This window comes from Macrosteles quadrilineatus, unplaced genomic scaffold, assembly GCF_028750875.1.
Source record: "Macrosteles quadrilineatus isolate MER2022 unplaced genomic scaffold, UCM_ALF_1.0 Scaffold_5__1_contigs__length_97177068, whole genome shotgun sequence".
Lineage (NCBI taxonomy): Eukaryota > Metazoa > Arthropoda > Insecta > Hemiptera > Cicadellidae > Macrosteles > Macrosteles quadrilineatus.
Genome location: NW_026542598.1, coordinates 25,229,945 through 25,251,367, shown reverse-complemented (window position 1 = coordinate 25,251,367; position 21,423 = coordinate 25,229,945). Strand labels below are relative to the sequence as shown.

The following is a 21,423-nucleotide window of genomic DNA, read 5'->3' as shown; positions in this document are numbered from 1 at the left end:
ACAAACTTGTTTACCAAGTCAAACTGATAGAATTACTTATTGTGAGCTATAGCAACTGTTATGAACTTGATAAGCAACAAAAATAAGGTAGAAATAGACTTTTAGACACCAGCCCCATTCTGTGTCTGGCTCACACAATTAGGCCTAGGTTATTTTTCAATAAAAAGTTGGTGACAGTTGGTCCATATAGATGGGATGTCTACTTCAGTGTCCAATGGTCAATGATTTTACTTAACAGTTGGCCTACAAGATACTGTGAGATACTTAATAAACTAAACATTTTGTGTAACAAAATTTATTTTGTTGAATAATTTTTGAATCGATGAATTTAAAAGGCCAAAATCGGAGTCTTTACATCAGGCTTTATAAGTTGACCTTTCTTAACCCAGGTTCAATTTAATACTATTATGAGCAACCCAACTTCCTCCTGGACCCATCCGATTCACTATTCCTGCACACTATTCATTGGGTGTAAATTCAAGAGAATAGTTGTAGTAGTTTATACCGAGATGAATAAGAAGGGGCAAACCTTTGGCTTGTTTTAGGTGTGGTCCCCTACTGGTATGTACATTACAAGTGTGCCCTCTTACGTACATCCCATGGATGCTGCTAAGATTGAAAGGGAAAACAAGAACAAGACTTTAAGCAGCCAGTTTGTCGTGGAAGCATCGCCTGCCAACATTGAGCTGGCTCGTTCATTCATGGAGAATTACACCGATCTTGGATGTAAGCTCACTAGGAATTGTAAATTTTTATTTATGATTTAACTGTAAGTCCGGCTGTAAAAAAAGTTTAGTGAAAGAAGTCATTGTTATTTTCTATTTTTGAATAGGTAGGACTACATTACACCCTTCATTGATGGTGTAGGCTCTACAACTCATTTGTTTATCATTTAGATTGTAGAGGTACTCGTTCGTTTTCATCCAAGGGTGTAGAATTCACTGTTAGCTATTGCCCATTTGTATTGTAGGCGCTAAAATTTAAAAGTGCACTTTTTACTCAATCGGTACGCTGGTTAAAAAACTAGGATTGGATTGTACTTTCAGTATGGGGCAGAACCAGACAAGATTTTTATTCTTAGGGGAAACTTAAGTTTGTTTCAAAAATCTTGCGTAAATTATTATTCTATGGGAACATCATCAATGTCATCTGTCATACTGGTGAAATCATAAACATCTCCCACGATCATGGGGACATCATCATTGTCACTCATAATCGGGGCAAAATCGCTGATAATTGGAACAATCCTTATCACGAAAATATCCTGAATGAAATCTAATCTTACCCAAAGATTGAGAATATATTTTTCCTCCAAACTTTTTAAAATCTCCGGATCTGTCCATCTGTATTAAACATGTTGATGGTCAATTGTTCTGATTTTTAAACCCAATTTTTTACCCTTCATTTTCTTGGAAATTTTTGTTATATAGGTACACAGTTTTGTTTTCAATACAGATATACAGAATATTCTCATACTTGACATCAGAAAAATAGTCAATGGGGAGGACAAGATTTGTGCTATTGGTCAGTTATAGGTCTAATATCTGACTTTTAATAAATTAAGCACTATCCAACCATTGATAATCAATTGTCCATATCCTTCACAACAAAGCTTAAAACTTCCCATGGATCAATTAATTAGTTTTTGTCTCACAACATAAAAGCTATAAACTATTTAACCCTACACTACAGTTTGCAATTTGAATAACAGATAAGCTACTAAGTTATCTAGAGCATATCTGTTAAAGCAGTGTGGTAAACTTACAGCTACAAACATTATTGGAGGGTTGAGTTTACAGTTTGAATAACAGATAAGTTACTAAGGGTGTAGCATAGAGCACAAGGGCCTAGATTTTTTAGGATTTTTTGAGAGGATAGCAGGCTTACCTGAATGGGAAAGAGTCCAAACTGGCGCAGGAAACACAAAACCAGTTTTGTGTTTTGTGTTTCCTGTGCCAGTTTGGACTCTTTCCCATTCAGGTAAGCCTGCTATCCTCTCAAAAAATCCTAAAAGATAAGTTACTAAGTTATCTAGATCATATCTGTTAACGTGTGGTAAACTTACAGCTACAAACATTATTGGAGGGTTGAGAACTGGTCTGGAGCTGGTGAAGATTGCAGATGACCAATGGGCCAATGAGAGTGATCCACCACAGCCTGTTATGGTGTTCTTGACCGACGGACAACCCAACGTCGAAGAGTACGATACTGACGCCATCATCAACAAGACCAAGGCACTCAACACTAAACAGTAAGTGGAGCTAATCAATTACAAGACCAAAGCATTCAAACACTAACCAGTACTATAATAGGTACATACCTTACCTTAACAGTTCAACAAGTAGTGGTCAAATCACGACATGTTTCGCCTATTTAGTAATTGTCAGTTTGTATATTGTAATAATGCCTGAATAGACAAAACATCTCGCGAGTGTGACCTCTACTTGTGAACTGTTGAATTGTGGTATGTATGTACCTATAATAGTCTAACTAAACAGTTCAAGGACTATAATGAATTTCAACTAAACAGTAAGAGGAACAGATGTGCCTAATTATCAATAAGATACCAAGGTATTCAACCAAGGTACCAGTACATTAACTTCTTTAACACATTCGCTATGGCTGCGGCCCCAGTGACGCATAGTGTGCCGTGTTGCGAGTCGGCTGCATCACCGGGGACACAGCGATCAATGCATTCTTTGCCCAATTAGTGTGGCTCAGGATCTAGCCAAGGACGGTTGGTACGTATTAGTATTGTGTCTCTAATACCAGCCTATAATTATTGTAGTGTAGGTTGGTAGTAAATTTGCCTGTAAAATCCCCGTCTGGCAAGCTTAGAAAACAACTTTTTGTCCCGTTTTTCTCCCTCCAATTATCAATACAATGGGACCGGCTACGTTCCAAGCAGTGCTGCTATCTGTGGGAGTTTAAGCGAACTATGTCGACTCTCATCATAACGCAGCACATCACCTTTTTGCTATTCTTCAGACCGAAATATTTGAAAGCCAATCCTCGGCAATCAGGTTCTTACGAAGCTGCGCAGCACTGGGGCTACGCCTGCCAGTAACAGGCCGCAGCAAATGTGCTAAAGCAACAGTATTTGGGTCAAGATATCTTGATTCACAACACTTTTAGTGACAACACTTTGGCAAACTCATCTTAGTTTATGATATGCACCAATAACGTTGTGTAAATTTTTCCAGGTGCCCAATCTTTAGCCTGGCCTTCGGTTATGGTGCGGAATTCAACTTCCTGCGCAAACTGTCTCTGCAGAATTCAGGTTTTGCGAGAAACATTTACGAAGGAGCAGATGCAACTCTACAGCTCAAGAACTTTTACAAGACAATTGCGTCTCCTATCTTGTCCAATGTCACATTCAACTATCTCCCAGGACAGGTAATACAAATGTGTTGCTTGGACTTTATGAACTTGAATATGGAAATTCAACACCTTTGGTTTGAAAATTATTGTCTACCACGATCACAGGTACTACACCCTTAACAGGGCAAAATATTTTTTGTATAGCACATCAGGAGCTGTGTACCCTGTAACTCAGCTCTGAGGTATTGTGATTACTGCCACACTCAGATCTCAGGTGCTGTGGTCACACCTTAGTATCTTATTTTGGCGCTTCTTTTGAAATCTACCGGTCAATAATCCATGCATACTATATCAGTTTTATTATTGGTTTTTAGGGGTCTGCGGGTCCCCGATTTTTTCGGGTCGGGTCGGGCCAGCGGAAGGCCCGAGAGACCGGGTCGGGTCAGAGATTTGTTCGGGTCGGGCCAAAAAAAATAATTATTAGGCTATTTTTAAAGTTATAATAAGTAATTTTCAAAGAAACACTCTTATATACATTATTACAGAGGAATTAAAATGTTAAAATTAGAATTAAATATTAAGTTTGCTCACGTTTAAGAACAAAGACACAACAGAGCAATTATTGCCTTACTGTCACTAGCCAGAGCCAGTCGTCTACTGACAAAACAAAAGCCGTGACGCAACAGTGCAAAGAAAACGAAGTCAAAAGAAAGACTATTTATCCAGAGGTACCAGTTTAATTATTTATTGTGTATTCCATACCTAGTTTAAATTATATTTTAGTATTTTATTTACATAATAAATTATAAACAACAGAAATATCTGATATAGTGTACAGATCTGTATCTTGTTCTTTTATTTTCCTATTGTCCTTTTTGTCATTCAGTAACAAAACAAAACAACACTTCTGATCGTCTGGTTCGGCATTTTATGGTCACCATTTAATTTTTTTTTTAAAGTATCAAGTATCAACAAGTCTACAAAGAGGTTAGGCCTAAATATTTTATAATTTTGTGAAAGATTTCATCAGTAAAATTATTTTTTTCTTAAGTTAGATTGAGTTTCAAAAAAGATATTTTTAAGATCCAATACAATATTTACAAGACACAAACTACCATGAATTAATTTCTTTGGAAATTATCTGTAACCGTTTTATATTTTTGAATAAAGAAAATATATCTTTTTGTTTCTCCTTCCTTGTTTTGTTACTTGTATTTTGTCAGCAATTTGGAACAACCGGGTGGTGTAATAGGGGCGGGGGAGGGGGAGGGTCTATGACCTTGAGTGTCCCCGGGCCTGGCTCGGGTTGTGTAAGATGGGAGGGGAGGGGAGGGGGAGGGTCTGTAACCTTGAGTGTCCCCGGGGCCGGCTGTGAGAGTGATTCATGGTTTTTTGTTTACATTCTACTACCCTTCCTTCCGAGAAAAAGACCCTACAGTTTCAAAAACATTGACTTACAGTATAAAAACATTGAGTTGTGTTGCTAATTAGGGCACTATAATGTCTCTGCTGTCTGCTTACGTTGCCAAATTAGCATTTAACTTTCTTTTCTCTTGATTTAATATAATTTTCTATATATTAAGAGTTCCTTTTCGGGTACCTAATAATTGTGATAATGTTTGACTTGAGTTTATGGATTTTTAATTCTTTTCATTTATTAGCTAAAATCAGTTGTTTTAGGATTTTAATCTCTTGCAATACCTATAACTGTGTATCTATAACTGTGTATGACATGATATGCAATTTGTACAGTCTTTACTATAACTATACCATAAACAATGTATGTGTGTTATTTATTGTTTTAGAGTTTTATAGGAAATTAGTTTACACAATATCTTTTCTTCAATGAGTTCTCCACTTGTCATGTTGCTTAGTCTATTACTATTTTAGGCCCTATAAAAAATAATTCCTATGTAAAGCTGTAGGCATACTAATGCCAATAATAGATAATTCTTTATTTATGATGATGTAACTAATAATGCTATTGTAAGTGTGAGAGGAGGTTAGGAGGCAGGGAATGAATGATTCATATTGCATGGTGGAAACATAGAATTTTTATTTTCTTCTTGCTTGCAGTCTTGAAGCCACAGGCCCTAAACTTGTGATAAGGTTAATTGATTTGTTTATGATCCATTTATATTAAGTTCCATTACAAACTTGTTGTAATATAGCTGTTTAGATATTTCAACAGTTATGAAAATGGGAAAGAATGGCTTGATAAAAAAAAATTATTTTCTTCTTTCTTGCAGTTGAGGCAACTCCTAAGCTGTAAATAAGTTATGAACATGAAATAATATACATAAATACAATCTTTTTCCATATGTTATTTTCAAGTAATATTATAAACACAGATAGGAGTTAAAAAAAGAAAAAAAATCCGGTAATTAATAATTTTTGGCCCGACCCGATTTTGGCCCGAAACCCGAGGACCAAAATTATTGGCCCGACCCGACCCGACCCGAACCAAAAAAGTCTGACCCGCAGACCCCTATTGGTTTTTGGGTTTTTTGAGTTATTAATTTGTGGTTCACATCCTCATGTGCTCTTAGGGGAATCAACACTGCTCAACATATCACTGTTCTTGTTCTTAGAGACTTAAATTAGTCACTAACGATTGTTTTGCTTCACCAGGTGGATAATTCTTCCAACACCAAGGTGGAGTTCCCTGTGTTCTTCAGTGGGTCTGAACTTGTAGTGGCTGGCAAGATCAACAATGGTGATGAGAGCGCTGACAGAAACATCGGACAACTTAGAGGTGTATCTGCCACGGGTCTTCAGTCGTTTGACATCATAATACCACTAACTATGTTCAAACCGAAAAATAGATCTATAGGTAAGAGTCACGACTGCTTAAAATAGCTTAGAGTATACTAGCGTGACTAGATAACATGTTGGCTCAACAGTCAAAGAATCAGTAAAGACACTGTTAAAAGGTTTGACAAGCAATTTCAGTCTAGAGAAGAATATCTATGTTTTTATTTCCACGACGTTAGATTTAATTGAGGTGATTTTGAGACAAATTTGAACTATATATTTCTGCTTATTGCTTAATTAGTCACAAGACTCAAGATCTTTTTCCTATTTTTTTTTTTCATTTAATAAGATAAGTTTATTCAAATAAAGGAGGGTGAGCAGTATATTTATCTTTAGCTCAATGTAAATAACAAATTACAGTAGAGATTTAGATTAAAGAACTTTAAAGGGGTTAGTATATCAAGTTTTAATGATGATATAGAACAGTTCAATATGTGTTGAAGTACATTTTGTTTCTAAATATTAATCTACATTAGTAATAATGTTTACAAAACTAAATTTAAAACAAATCAAAGTTTTCCTTTTTGCACCAGAAGAAAACTCCTGGCCCAAAAATCAGGAAATAAAAATCCTATCCTGTCCTGAACTATAAGTACAATCAGTCGTGTTTCGTATATGAATACTGACTTCCTCATGAATCGAATGGTTTTTTGATCACCACTGAATCGAATTGCGATTTGATGCATCAAATCAAATAAAAATTTTGATGCATCGCCTACCCCAAATTTTTTTTTAATATTTAACTCAATACACTAGTACCCTCTGGTGAGATGGTCCTGAACATAATATATTTTTTTGGCTTCAAATTTTAACAATATGGGAAGTCTATTCTGTGAATAAAAATACACAGGTAACAAAAACTGCCAAAATGTCTTGCAGTCACGACACATAATCATCTTTTCCTGGATTCGCAGAACAATCATGAACATTTGTCACAATCACAGAAACATCATCATTGTGACTTGCTATACCGGCAATATCTCTCTTGATTGTGTAGACTTTATCATCGTTACTGGCAACATTGCTGATCATTGGAAAAAAATCCCATCATGAGAGTATCCCAAATCAAGTATGATGGGGGTTATATTTTTGCTGAAAAGTACCTGAAATTTTAGGACCCGTCTATCTCTTACTGATTAGTTATGTGAATACAAAGTATGTATCTCAGACAATAAGTTTGATTGTGTAGACTTCATCATCCTTACTGGAAAAATTGCTGATGATTGGAAAAAAATCCCGTCCTGAGAATATCCCAAATCAAGTATGATGGGGGTTATATTTTTGCTGAAAAGTACCAGAAATTTTAGGACCCATCTATCTCTTACTGATTAGTTATGTGAATACAAAGTATGTATCTCAGACAATAAGTTTGATTGTGTAGACTTCATCATCCTTACTGGAAAAATTGCTGATGATTGGAAAAAAATCGCGTCCTGAGAATATCCCAAATCAAGTATGATGGGGGTTATATTTTTGCTGAAAAGTACCTGAAATTTTAGGACCCGTCTATCTCTTACTGATTAGTTATGTGAATACAAAGTATGTATCTCAGACAATAAGTTGTATAGTTGACAATAACCTTGTGTGAGCATTACAAGGCAGATAAGCTCAACACGACAATCCAAGTAAAAGAGAGCTAACTTTGGTTAAGGCTCTATTTGACTTTGTAATACTAGTAGTAGAAATCATTTTGTAAATAGATGATTGTAACTTTTATTAGATAAAGAAAAATTCTATGGTGTGCAACAAAGACAATATTGTTATTTACGCAAAATAGCAAATACGTACTGAAGAAATTTCACTTTTTAGGTCATCTTGAGAAGTCTTGGTCATATTTGACAATCCAACAACTCCTGGACAAAATGGATTCTCTCGATGATGGAGAAGAAAAAAATAAAACCAAGAAACAAGCTTTGGACTTGGCTCTGCAGGTAAAAAAAACTAGTTATTGTTTTTAATACACTTAAAACAACTCCTGACCTCAATATTATTTTTTAATGATTAATTAAGAAAAATAAAAATTAAAAAACTAACTAATTGTTTGTTTTAGTACGCATTTGTTACACCTCTGACCTCACTAGTCGTGGTTAAACCCAACGAAACTGAATCTTCAGTGGATGCAACTAAAATCAACCCAGGTATGTAAACATCACATGGAGAATTAGTTGTAGTTTCAAAATGCACACAAATCGCATACAATTTCTCAAACAGATTAAGTATTGTTCCACTGTTTTATATTGCTGAACAAGTATGTTTTAATTTAAGCCAGTATTAACCTTTTTCAATAGATTTAACCTTAAAACAAAGGACAGTTGTAGCGAGAGTTTGACAAGAATGGTTGTAGGTGTAGGTTTACCTTCCGTGACTTTCCCAAATGACATAAAATTCATAATTCATAAGAATAGCAAATAGCTGAAAGAATGAGGTAGTTCAGGGCTAAGCTGTTCAGGGCGCCCTCATTTATAACTAAAAATTGTAAAATTTGGGCTAGGCCTACAGTAGAACCTCTTCAATCTGAACTAATTGGGACCAAGGGTAGTTCGGACTGTTGAATGGTTTGGATTACGAAACAATTGTTATTTTTACATAACAATAGCTAAAACGTGGCTAAAATGGATTGTTATTGTTACGGGATAAGTTAAAAATGCTTTATAAGTAAAATACAGTGTTTATTTAACACGTTCGCTGCGGCACGTCAAATAGCGGGCGTATCCCCAGTGTGGCGCAGCCCTCAGCGTCGAGCAAACCCGATTGCCGCGTGTGATTGGCTTTCCAATTTTGGTCTGACGAATAGCAAATAACGTGCGGGGATGTCCTGCTTTACAATGAGAGTCGACGTAGTTCGCTAATCACCCACAGATAGCAGCACTGCTTGGAACGTAGCCGGTCCCATTGGAATTGTGTTGCCAAATGGAGGGAAAAAGACGGGACAAAAAGAAGACTTTTGAGATTGCCAGACGGGGATTTTACGGGGAAATTTACTACCAACCTACACCACAACAAAATGCAAGTCACATACTACACGTGATCAAATAGCGTGGTATAGGTCCGCTTTCGGCCGACGCTAGAGCAAAAACGAAGATATACAAAAGGCATTGCCGAGCGTTCCCGATGGGGTACGGACGCACCGTATGGGGGCCAAGCGCCGTACCCGATCGGGAACGGCCGCACTCTACGTGTTAATACAGTAGTAAACATAGTGAATAAACATTACAGTACATTACAGTGGAAACAATTTCGGTATATCAATAAAATAATAAATACAGTGTATACAATAAAAAACTACCGTGGTGTTGTGTATAGAGTACAACAATGAGGTGTACAGATTCGTGGACGTTCGGATTACGGGGGTTCGGGCTAAAGAGGTTCTACTGTATTTGTTATTTCTATTTGATCTTTTGAACTTTGTGTCGTTTAACACATTCACTACAGAGGGTCCACCGGTGGGGTACAGCTTTGACATAGTCAAAGTCAAAACATTCTTTATAGATTGTTTTTTTGTACATAGTGTTAGTACTTGACTTTTATCACGGGTTCTCGATTTTTGTGCCTGAAATTTTAGATTTTAACAATTAAAATCGCTTAGCCAAAAGGGTTAATAGGAAGTTTTAAATGCAAACAAAAGTGTTTGTGACCTTAAAAAAAATTATTAATTTTTTGGTAACTTAGATTACAAATAATAAAATGGCCGCCATTTTAAAATTTTGAAATTGAACCAACTTTGTAATTTTTTTTTCTAGAATAAGTGTCTTCAACTATAAAATACCTACCAAGTTTCATAAAGATTGGTTGGAAAAATTCATAGATAAAAATGTGTTTGTGAAAGACACAAAATGGCAGATATCTGGTTAACAAAGCGTTTTTGGAAAATATTTCATGGTTCTCTTTACTTTGACCCATAGAACCATTTCCCGGAGTTGGGCTGTTTACTTACAGATGGAACACCCTGTATAGCTGGGTAGGGTAGCTGAGTAGCTGCTTGTCCGATTCTGAGAAAAGTCCAAATCTTTTTAATGTTTCAAAACTAGACCCAGCTGTCCTTGATTGTTTTTCCCTCCAGTTTCCTGTCATTGTGCCTTTATGCTCATCTATTAAATTGATTGATCCTGGCTGAAGAGACAGCTGATCTTTGTCAGTTAAAAAGCTGTTGCTCATTAGTCATTAATTTAACACTTTCTTTCTTTCATCTTTGCCTTGAAATACCATTGTGTCGGCATCTCAAAACCCTAATTTATACAGTGGTTAAATTTTAGTGGTGAAGCATTCAATGATATTGGATTTATATGAATATCCTCAAATTGACTATCACTATATAATATGTATGATTATCGTTGGCAATTTTAGGCTTGGAAACCCCTCAGGGACTGAGTGGAGCAATGTTTGCGTCATCAGGGTTTTCTGGTGGTGGAGCGTTGAATTTCGCTGTACCAATGGCAGCTTCAGCCTTCGGAGCAGGAGGATACGGAGGAGGATTTCCATCAGCGGCGAGGCCCGCAGTGCTGAGTACAATAATGCCTCATGGGGGAATGATGGGTTTAAGTAAGTACTAATAGCTTTTGCATGCTAATGTATACTTCTCTTCAATATAAACCAACTGTAACTATTTTTATTGAAAAAGAACCATGTGGCCACTCTACAGTGTGTTACAGCCTAAAACTCAATTTTCTCTCTTGTTGACATTTTGTTGCCGTCATAGTTTATGTGACATGAAATATGCTATAGCTTCAAATAAAGTTGGCCTGGCATTTGAGCTTGGTCAAAAGTTGGCATGTTCGACAGATATCTGTAATTTACATCAGAGTTGGTGGCTCAATAATTTAACAACATTTTTTATCGTAGGCCACTATCTGGTAAAATAACGTAAAGTAAATGGGTTTCTCTAAAGGTAACCAATCTAAAGTATCTTTATGTTTGAAGTTTAAATGAAAATTGTTGATATTTTAGGACGTCCATCTCCACCAGCTTATAATGGATTTACAGTAAATGGGCTCGCAGGTGAGATGAGTAGTCAAATTAAATTAAGAAAAAAATTGTCAGAAGTTATAATTATCAGCCACTGGAATTTAAGTGAATGTTTTAATGGTATCTTCTTATAGTTACACAAATCAACAGGGAAAATATAATTTTAGACTGTAACACACTCTGTGGGCAGTTCATTCAACTATGTAACCTTTTGGAAGAAAGATAGCTGCAGCTGGTCCATAGATAAGACATCTCAAGAATCTAAAAGTCAGTGATTCAACCTTAAGAGAAATATCAGCTGTTCAATGTGTATCCTACTTCCTACTAATATTATAAATGAGAAAGTTTAGATGTATGAATGTATGGATGTGTGGATGTATGTTTGTGACAAGTGAACGCGAAAAATACTGGTTGGATTGGGCTGAAATTTGGCATGATGATAGCTAACATTCCCGATTAACATATAGGCATATTCTTATTTCAAAAATCCTTTCGGGCTCCGCCCCAGTGGCTCTGGAGTTTCCCATGTTAACCTTATGAGAAATGGAATTATTGAATCTTAACAGCTGTTTCAATTAAACAAGTTGGTTCTGTTCTATTATGTTCAATAGCATTAAAGTTACAAGGATTACCAACAGGGTGCAGCACTATTATTTCTTTTACATTTATGACAACAGCTAATTTGCAACCAAAAGGTGAGTGAGCGTAGCGAACGAACTTCAACCTGGAGGCGAGTTAGAGTAGCGAACGAGCTAACCTGAAGGCAAGTGAGCGCAGCGAACGAGCTCCAACCTAAAGGTGAGTGAGCGTAGCGAACAAACTTCAACCAGGACGTGATTGAGCCATGCGAACGAGATTATCTTGAAAATTTAGAAGTTAAACGGGGCAAAGCCCGCGGGTTACAGCTAGTAGATTATATTCTTTACTTACGACTGTTCTTAAACTAGCCGTTTCAGTTCAGTTCTTAGAATTGAAATGATTTACTTAACAGCTTTGTTTACTTACTTAACAACACGAGTAACGGACTACTGAGGTTGAATGATTGAGAGAAAAGAAGTAAAATTGTAATACGCCGAACGTCAACTTATCAGCTGTTAAGACTAATTTAATTGATTAAAAAATGAGTGAGTGGTTGGGACAATGACGTTTTATCACAATCAGTGGCTATGATGAGAGGTTATAAACGAAAACATAAGCTCTCTTGGATGTTATGAGTAATGATTTTTAGTAAGAAACACTCAGTAAGTAAGTAGTGTACTACGCAACTCACGTAATTCGCCTTAACGACACTCATAGAAGTTTTAAGGGCACTCGCCAAGGCTCAAACCTTAAATTTCCTACTTGTGTCATTAAGAATATCCTTACGGGATCGTTGCGTACACTACTATAGACTACGATGACAGTTCTCACTCATCGTGAGACACATTAATGTCAGGTCAAGGCTGAAAACCACTACTTGGTATAAGCTTCTTGTTGATAGGTGTCTTGATCTCTACAGTAAACTCTCAGTAATCCGGCAGATATAGGACTGTGATACTGCCAGATAACTGGAATGTTATCAATAAAAACACTGCAACAAGTGCATTTTAGCACTTAAAACATGGCTACGAGGATCGCGGGAACGGAAACCGCTATTGCTGCGATCGGGCATGAGGACGATGAAGTTTCCGTGACCGCGGGAGGCGATGATAATGTCTACACAGCCGTGGGTGATGATCAGAAATTTTGCCACTATCGCGGAAGACAACAATAGGGGACCGTGGGAGATGTACATGATTTTGATGCGATCGCGCATGACGACGATGACGTTTCCGTGACCGCTGCAGATGTTCATGATTTTGCACCAATTGCGCAAGACGACGATGAGGTGTCCGTGACCGCAGGTGTGGATGATGATGCGTACTCGGCCGTGTGAAATAATCAGAATTTTTCCGCAATCGCGGAAGACCTCGCCCGTCAAAAGACTTTGGGTAAGCTTTACTTATCCCTAAGGAAAACACACGACACAACAATATTTCATTCCAAATGTGGTTCACTCTGTAGCCTTATGAAAAGTTGCCATGTATTGCAGTTGAATATTATGATACATGTTATTTTTTAGGGTAGGCCTACTTAGGTTTCCAATTGCTACTTTCCAATTAGAGATTTTCTTAATCTATCTTTATTCTAGGTGGGATGGCACCTGCTATGGAAGAACTGGATTCGTTATGTAAGTAATTATTCTAAACACAAATACCTACTGTACTGTAATTAGGGGTGTGCGAATAGTGATTTTCAACCTCGAGCCGAGCCGAGCCGAGCTTTTTAAAATATTTTCGAGCTCGAGCTTTTTCGAGCCGAGCTTTTCCTAGCGTCACCTTATAATAATAATAATAATAATAATAATAAATCTTTATTGTCGTTTGGTAATATAAACATTACAATAGACAAGGTCAACATGTTTTGTTACATATGTTAAATAAAATATTAAATATTCTACAGAAAATGTTAAAATAAAGTTAAAAGAATCTTAAAAGGATAAAGCATCAGTAATAATAAAAACTTTAAAATTAACAGGGAAAAGACCATAACAAGAACAAAGAATCATCAAGACTGCTTGGCCTCACATTTAAGCGTTAAAAAATCTTCATTCTGCAAAAACTCATCAACTGAATAAAAAGCACGACTTGTAAGCCAATCTGATAATTTTGACCTATACAAATTAATACTTTCCTGATTTCTAAAATGTATTGGAAGTTTATTAAATAGTTTTATTTGCAAATATTTATAACTTTTGATAAATTTTGATAGCCTGGCTTGAGGAATATATAAATCTTTTGATTGTCTGGTGATATACCCATGGATTGAGTTGCAAGGAACAAATTTATTCAGATTATCTTTAACGGAAACTAAATTGTAAAAAATTAAAATATTAGAGAGTGTCATGATTTTATTTTCAGCAAAAAATGTTTTGCAACTAACCCTATCTGGAATTTCAAACATAATTCTGAATTCTGAACATTATCAAAAAAATAAATTATTAAACATTTTTCTTCAAAAAGTGCATAGTAATAATAATGTTCAGTCAATTTTTAAATAAACACAATATTATTTTAATATGTCTAAAAACATTGAGAATTGTCAAGACATCAAATAGTAGATAATCACGATAAGAACTGAACTGAACTAAATTAAGATGCAAGAAATAAAAGGATATGATTGAAGGCCTGATGAGATATGCAGTGTAGACTGAGCCAATCAGATTGTCTTTCATAACAGAACAGCGCTAACTTGAATGACAACAAAACAACTAGCAAGTCGATTAAATATGTATGTTGTAACTACTATGAATACTTTATTCCATTTTGTATAAATAAATAAATATAAAAACACGTGATTATTCTTGTTGTTTTCCATGCACAAAATATTTTTGTTTTATGAATCGTATTAATCAAAAAAAGAACATGATTGGTTTGGATCCAAAAAGGTGAAGAGACAAAGTAAAAAGTAAAATTATATATTAAAAAATATATAATTGACATATAGAGGAAATAGACCAAAACACTAAAATTAATAGAATAACACACAAAGTAAACAAGAAATGAAATAATGAACACATGATTTAACACTGTCACTAAATTCTGTTATCTAGAAGGGTCGGTGAACTAATCAATAAATAGCCAAAACCAGTTTCCTCCCCCATTTCTCTCTCAGTCTCACCACCACCCCTCCCCCCCTGAGCCGGGAGGCCCAGCACTTTGTCCTTGAAACACCCTAGCCTCTGAAACAATAAACCCTTACACCCGCGTTGCTGTTTTGACAACAGGGTTATGAATGCATTCACTATTTTTCATTTTCCAGGATTAACTATCAATTATTATTATTTGCAAGTTATAAATAGGAAACTACATCACATTATGGTATTCAATGACCCATGTATTATCAAAAATTAATAATCCATTACTTATTTTGATAATAAAAAGCATTCATTACAGCACGCACCACTTATTAAAATTTAAATAATCATCAAAGTAACTGTTACTTTATACAAAATAAAATAGGTACAAAATTGTGTGGCCAGTCAAACTTTATAAACAAACATTTTATTCTATAAAATACAGATGGTAAATAGGGGTTGGTTTAAAGGAAATAAAATACAAAACAGATAATTAATTATTTTGATAAACATTAGAAAGGTTATGGGATTGATTGAACTAAAATAACCGCAGGGAAACTTATAAGTAGAAAAGTCGTCAACCACAATCTGTTCAATCAGTACATTGTTAGAGAGAGAAAGAGAGATAGCAGATAGGGGCGTTTGATAAGGAATCTGAAAAAGTAAACAAACAAGGAACAACGACACGACACTTCGATTGATACTTGTTTACAGCCTTATTGTGTCGCCCACTACATTTGCACACGTGACCACTTTTTGTTTCTTCCTTATCTTTCATCCGTCCCAAAATAGAATTCCTGAAATTGTTTGTTGGTATAATCTCCCCTCCCACACAAGGCGCAGTGCTCAGTGCGCACTGTAGGTTGTCACGGCAACCGTGTGTCGTCATAGCGACGAGCCAATCACGCACTCGCACTGCGTTGTATATTACGATACGAATAGCTGTGTTAGAAAGACATCGCGATAGGTGGTAGTTTGTCTCTTTACTATCTCCCCAAAATTACGATCGATAATCATTGCGTCTTGACTGAGCCGAGGTTCGTGCTTATCAAACCTTGAATGCTTGAACAACGTAGAATTGTGATAACATTGTTTCCAATTACGACCCAAATTAAGTGTTTTTTTTTAGTTTTGACTTAGTATTAAAAGCTCGGCTCGAACTTCGAGCTTTTTCAAAATGCCTCGAGCCGAGCCGAATAATGAAAAGCTCGACCAAAAAGCTCGAAGGTTCGAGTACTCGCACACCCCTAACTGTAATAAATACTATAAACTATAATTTTTCCATCTTGCTAAGGAGTAAAGTCTGGAAGAGCTTTAAAAACAATGAACAAATGGTGAACAGGACTTAAAAACTGAAATTCCATACAAAAGACTAAACTATGAGTTTTTTTTAAATATTATAAGCCCTTAACTTATGGACGCAGAGTCATGTGAGTAGCACGTCTCTGCATTCGTGGCATGATAGCTGTATTTCTAACCCACTGGCACTACGTAGTGTGTCAAATCTAACCAGCAAGCGCTAGTAGCGTCAAGTGATTACAATGGTACTTGTCCTGACTGTTCAAAACCAACGGTGACATGGTTGTCCAGTTAGCTCAAGCATTACACTGACGAGACTCTTCTTAGTGTTGAGGTCTTTCTACATGCGCAGGTTTGAATCCCGTACATATGTAATCGATATTATTAAGCTCACTTAAGTGTGGCTTAGCTGGTTTGGAGGGCCCACCTGAAAAAAAGGTGCCCTACTTGGATGGAAGTTGATGGCATTAGTGGTTTTAATAATATGGATTGCACACAACATGGGTTTTGCTTCTTACATATTATAAAGGATGAGTCCACAGTTTATTCTTTTTCTTTGGCTATTATTTTGTTTGAGTATGGACATTTTTTGTTGAAATTCATATATAATAAAATATATAAAACAACATAAGAAAAGACAAAAAAAAAATCTAAATACAGTAGAAGTCTGATTATCCGAGCCGCCGGGTTAACCGAGGCAAATACAGTACTGTATATAGCCTCAGAAATAAATCGTAAATAAATAAATAATCGTAAATCGATTGAAAAATATAGTGGCATTACCATGTCGTCTTCGCTAATAGACTGGCTCGGATATTTTGTTTTACGGTAGACTGTGTTCATGCCATTGTCTCAGTGTACACCAAACTGATTAACCGTGCACAAGCGTATGACGCAGAAATCAATAAAAGACTTTTTTGGCAAGTGATTGCCTGTAAGTTGAAGAGAAATATCTATTTATTTAATCATAAACAAGCTGTTTGGTCCGTCCCACGTACGGAAATCGAGTAGTCCATTAAAACTGTATATAGTGTGTCTTATTACTAATTCAAGCATAGTTTAAGCAGTTCAAAATTTATAGTACAGAAAAAGCTGCCAAGATTAAAACATGTGATAATTGTTATTTTCCCAACCTTTTCTCAAAAAGTTGAGCAGTAAAATAAGTTTCATAAGCTTTCTTTTGAAGATTCGTGAGTTACGATTCATATACAACAATGGTTATAGAATCTTACTTATTTCATATAACCAATGACAAAATCACAGAGTAAATTAACTAACCTCATAGTTCTATAGAATATATTTTTTATTCAACCATCTGTTAGTTATAACAAATTATATTGCACTAAAACAAACTAAACATTTTAAAGACTGGTAAAAAAAATTAGAACATCTAGTACTTTACTATTTATATTTAAATAAATAAACTCATTCTCTTACCGAATAAATTAACGTATCAATAACTATAGCATTACACATAGTATAAATAAGTCAATTCTACAAATGTCATTTCATTATCATCCAAATGCTGAATTTGTGTCGAAAACGCTGAATGTTTACAGCTGTTATGTTAAGCGAATTATATTATACCATAAGCTAGAGTAGAATGTTAGCGTCGGCTGCTAGACTTTTTAAAATTTAAAACTTAATTTCTAAAAAAACTGAAACCCTAAACTAAAATTATGGCTTCGACATTCCCTAGTTCTCAAAATTATCTTTCTTTCAACACAAAAATCATGAAAATCCGTCTGGTTGATTCAGAATCGTGAAATAAAAAAAACCCTGTCACGTTATAAAATTATAGATCACTACTACTGTAATAATAAACTGTATTCTCCAGTTTTTTTATCTAATTATAACTTATAATTTTTACCGCCGAGTGTTATCCGAGTTTTTGCTTATCCGAGTTTTTGATTATCCAATGTAGTCTCAGTCCCGTTTAGCTCGCATAATCACTAATCAGACTTCTACTGTAATGCTCTTATGAAGTTGTTTTGGAGCAGACAATAGAAATAGCTATTTGCGTAGTAAGAGCACAAAGTACGTCATAGTACGTCAGCTGGTTCATATAGTTTCAGAGTTTACTTCAGGAGTCAATGGTATTACACATGATTATTCTAAGGTTAAAATATTGTTTATTTTTCCAGTGGGTCCAGTACCTGTTACTCCTACGAAAGTCAAACTTGAAGACATTAGATGGCTCCAGCAAGCACTGAATGCCACTGAAAAGACAATCACTTTGGAAGGCAACCAGTACAAACTCGGCTTAAACGAGGTAATGCATCGACTGTTGTTAAACTCATCTAATGCAACGAAATACTGATACTAATCCAGCCACGTATTTCATAAGGACTGTACGAGTCACAAAATCATGTGAAGGTTCCTTTATTTTTTAATTTTGTCTCGTACTTCCTACTACTATTTTGAGTATCAAGTAAAATCGAGGTCATCAGTTCCGAATACCAATGAACAGAATAAAGGCAGGGCCTATAGAAATAAGTAAATTGTACCTTAAATTAAAGCATAGACTAAACCAACACAAGTAGACTTCTCATGCCATTGTAAATTTTGAAGCCTGTTTTTCGTGTCTAGTTCATGTACGGAGACAGGGTGCTAGTGTCAACAAAATTTTGATTCTATTATTTAAAAGGGTAATTTTCTAATTTGTGCTTTACTGTTTGGTTATATAACTAGGAGACGAGTTATTGTTTATGATTAGATCGTTTTATTTGGTTAAACAAGGTAAATGACTGAAATAACACGAAACAAATTGTAAACAAAACACGACCTCTGCAGTACATCGTACAGAACTAACAATTAAATTGTCTTCAGCTGTTTCATAAAGATGAAAAATCTACTAAGGAAGTATGTTTTATCTAAGCTTAAAGCCTTCACAAAAGCTGACACAAGCCATAATACACATGATTTGCCAAGTAATGTTGACAGCTCAACGTACTACAGAGTGCATACTGAATTAAGAACGGTAATTTGTGATAAATAATGCCATTTGTTCCCTTGAATAAAGCTGCTCAGATGACCGGCTCCTGCAGGTTAATCTTGAATTTCATGTAATATAACACTAAGTTGTTGGATTGCATACCACCAATTAAGCAGAACTGAGTTTACTTCCTTGGCTTGGCATTGTGAGCAATTCTTTCTTCAAAGTCTTAATTTTTATTTAATTGTTTAAAACTGATGTCTAAAAAAAATTTAATAGCCTCCAACTGTTGCTATATAATTGATTCCAAATGTTGATCACTGATAAAATTCAGTACATTTGAACAAAACGGAAGAATCCAAATACAACATGACTTACAATACACTAGAAGACCTATGATAAAAGGAACGTTTTCTCTAAGCGATTTTAATTTGCAGACAAATGTTCACCATGGAACTTGCCAGGCTGATAAAGATGTTGGGGAGTGCCTGCATATTCAGTATTGCGCTCTGGACGTATTCCAAGATGACATCTCCCAGTTTCTACCTTACCAGTGTAAAATTTCTGGAAAGTAAGTAAATGGAAATTATAAGAAAATCCAAGAGATTAATTTTCTCAACATTTCAACTGATTAAATCTTATGGTGATTCAATAAAATCAGGATTGAGTGCTTTCATGGTTAAGATTCAGAGGATTCAATGGTACACTTAAGTGGTGTCTTGAGCAAATTTTATTCGTCATTCCATTCCGCTCTCCTTTCCCTCCTCACCATGATTTGCTACAGCGCTCACTCTGTAGGAAGACCCTTTGCCCAACTAGTGAACAAATATGCTATGTGGCCATCGCCGTTCGGGCTCTTCCTTGCTCAATACAAGTACATTTTCTCCCCACCATACCATAGCTGAAAATGCACAGTTGTTCCATAATCTTGTATCCTCTGTATTTTACATCTCTGTGGTGCTTTAAAGAACCAATTTCTTGATTGATTTTTGCTTAATACTCACAACCTCTAGTGCAAATGTCAAGCTTAGAGCGCGAGATCAGTTGCAATTTGAAACGTTATGGTTTGTTGTTTTTCAACATAAAATATTGCATTACAACCCCCCCCCCCCCCCTTTATGACTAAAACTATTATTCTAAGCTTTTTTATTGAATCTCTTTTTGTATCAGGATCACTCTTTAAAACGGGTCTACAGTAATAGTTTTTCCCTTTAAGGGAACTTGTTACAAAATAATTTAAAGTTGTTAGGTTTGAGTAATATTTAGAAATTCCTACTATGAGATGATTCAAGCCAACTGTAAGTAATAAGAAGGCTCTATTTACATTTTCTAATGTTCTTAGAATCTAAAATTCATTACGTTAAAGAATGGTTTATTTGAAAACAGTGTTGCTTTATTTATAATTTTGACAGTTACACTTACTTTTATCAACTTACACGTTTTACTGTTCGCTGTTATTTAAATTGTTTAATACCTAGTTCATTTAAATATATGATTTATGCATTGTAATGTAATCTTTTGGTTTCAATTTCAGTTTCCTGGGAGTATGTTGCCCAACCTCTCTTGTTTGAGACATGAAAACAACAGGACGAAGAACAACTTATTGTTAAGATTTTGTAATATGGATATTAAACACTACAGACTTTTTAAGAACTTGTTTCTACTTTCTTTCCAACTCATGACTGTTATTCAGATATGGAAACATTTTAGGTTAGACACATGACTGTTTAAGAACAGTCAGACCAACAAAAACAAGTGGTTAGAGTGTTGGTTTCCTGATCTGGAGCCTTTGCTTAAATAACCGAATAACCAAAACATTTATGATGATAAGCAATGCACAGAAAAAACTTTTACCTAACCCGCCATGTTAAACTTCCCTATCCTAAGCGTGATGTATACAACTTCCTTACTACTCGAGTGGTGTAAAGTATCAAAAAACTCACTCGGTGATGTAATGAAACCTATTTAAATAGCATTGAGTGGATAACTTAAAAAATATAACTCTATGGAGCCAACGACGTTTAACGCTAGAAATCAGCTGTGTGCTTGAATTTTATTGTTATGTTTTGGAGAATTTTCCTAACCTAGCTTTTGTTTGTAAATGAACCTTACTGTTATAAGATGAGTGAAATGGGTAATGAAAAATATTGTTCGTAACCTCCTGTATATTGTCAGGTCAGGTAAAATCTTGTACGTTACACGTTGCGCAAGAGCGTGTTTACATCACTTAGGTAAATTATGCAACTCGCTTCGCTCGTTGCACAACTTTCACCTGCGTGATGTAAAAACGCTCTTACTACACTTGTAATGTAAATAGCTATAATTTGATTTATATATATATCCTAACTCATTTGGATATAAAGTAACCTACGTTCGAAAACCATTTGTTTTGCGGTATTGGACAATTTTCCTATTACAATTCTTTCTCCGCATCAAA

The 21,423-nt window shown here is 35.4% G+C and overlaps 1 protein-coding gene across 3 annotated transcripts in view; it reads left to right on the top strand.

Moving 5' to 3' along the window:
• LOC128993930 (inter-alpha-trypsin inhibitor heavy chain H3-like) overlaps positions 1–20,639 on the top strand; it is a 61,241-nt gene extending 40,602 nt beyond the window's left edge. For 2 of the 3 annotated variants that reach the window (XM_054418055.1, XM_054418054.1), the window contains exons 9-20: positions 546–726; positions 2,068–2,251; positions 3,204–3,396; positions 5,953–6,154; positions 7,945–8,066; positions 8,186–8,273; positions 10,480–10,674; positions 11,080–11,130; positions 13,268–13,306; positions 18,196–18,323; positions 19,424–19,557; positions 20,521–20,639. In XM_054418055.1, the coding sequence (XP_054274030.1) occupies positions 546–726; positions 2,068–2,251; positions 3,204–3,396; positions 5,953–6,154; positions 7,945–8,066; positions 8,186–8,273; positions 10,480–10,674; positions 11,080–11,130; positions 13,268–13,306; positions 18,196–18,323; positions 19,424–19,557; positions 20,521–20,557 (1,554 nt within the window). In that variant the 3' untranslated portion in view covers positions 20,558–20,639. The remainder of the gene's footprint in view (positions 1–545; positions 727–2,067; positions 2,252–3,203; positions 3,397–5,952; positions 6,155–7,944; positions 8,067–8,185; positions 8,274–10,479; positions 10,675–11,079; positions 11,131–13,267; positions 13,307–18,195; positions 18,324–19,423; positions 19,558–20,520) is intronic. The other variant, XM_054418056.1, reaches the window with a different exon arrangement.
• The last annotated feature ends 784 nt before the right edge of the window (positions 20,640–21,423 follow it).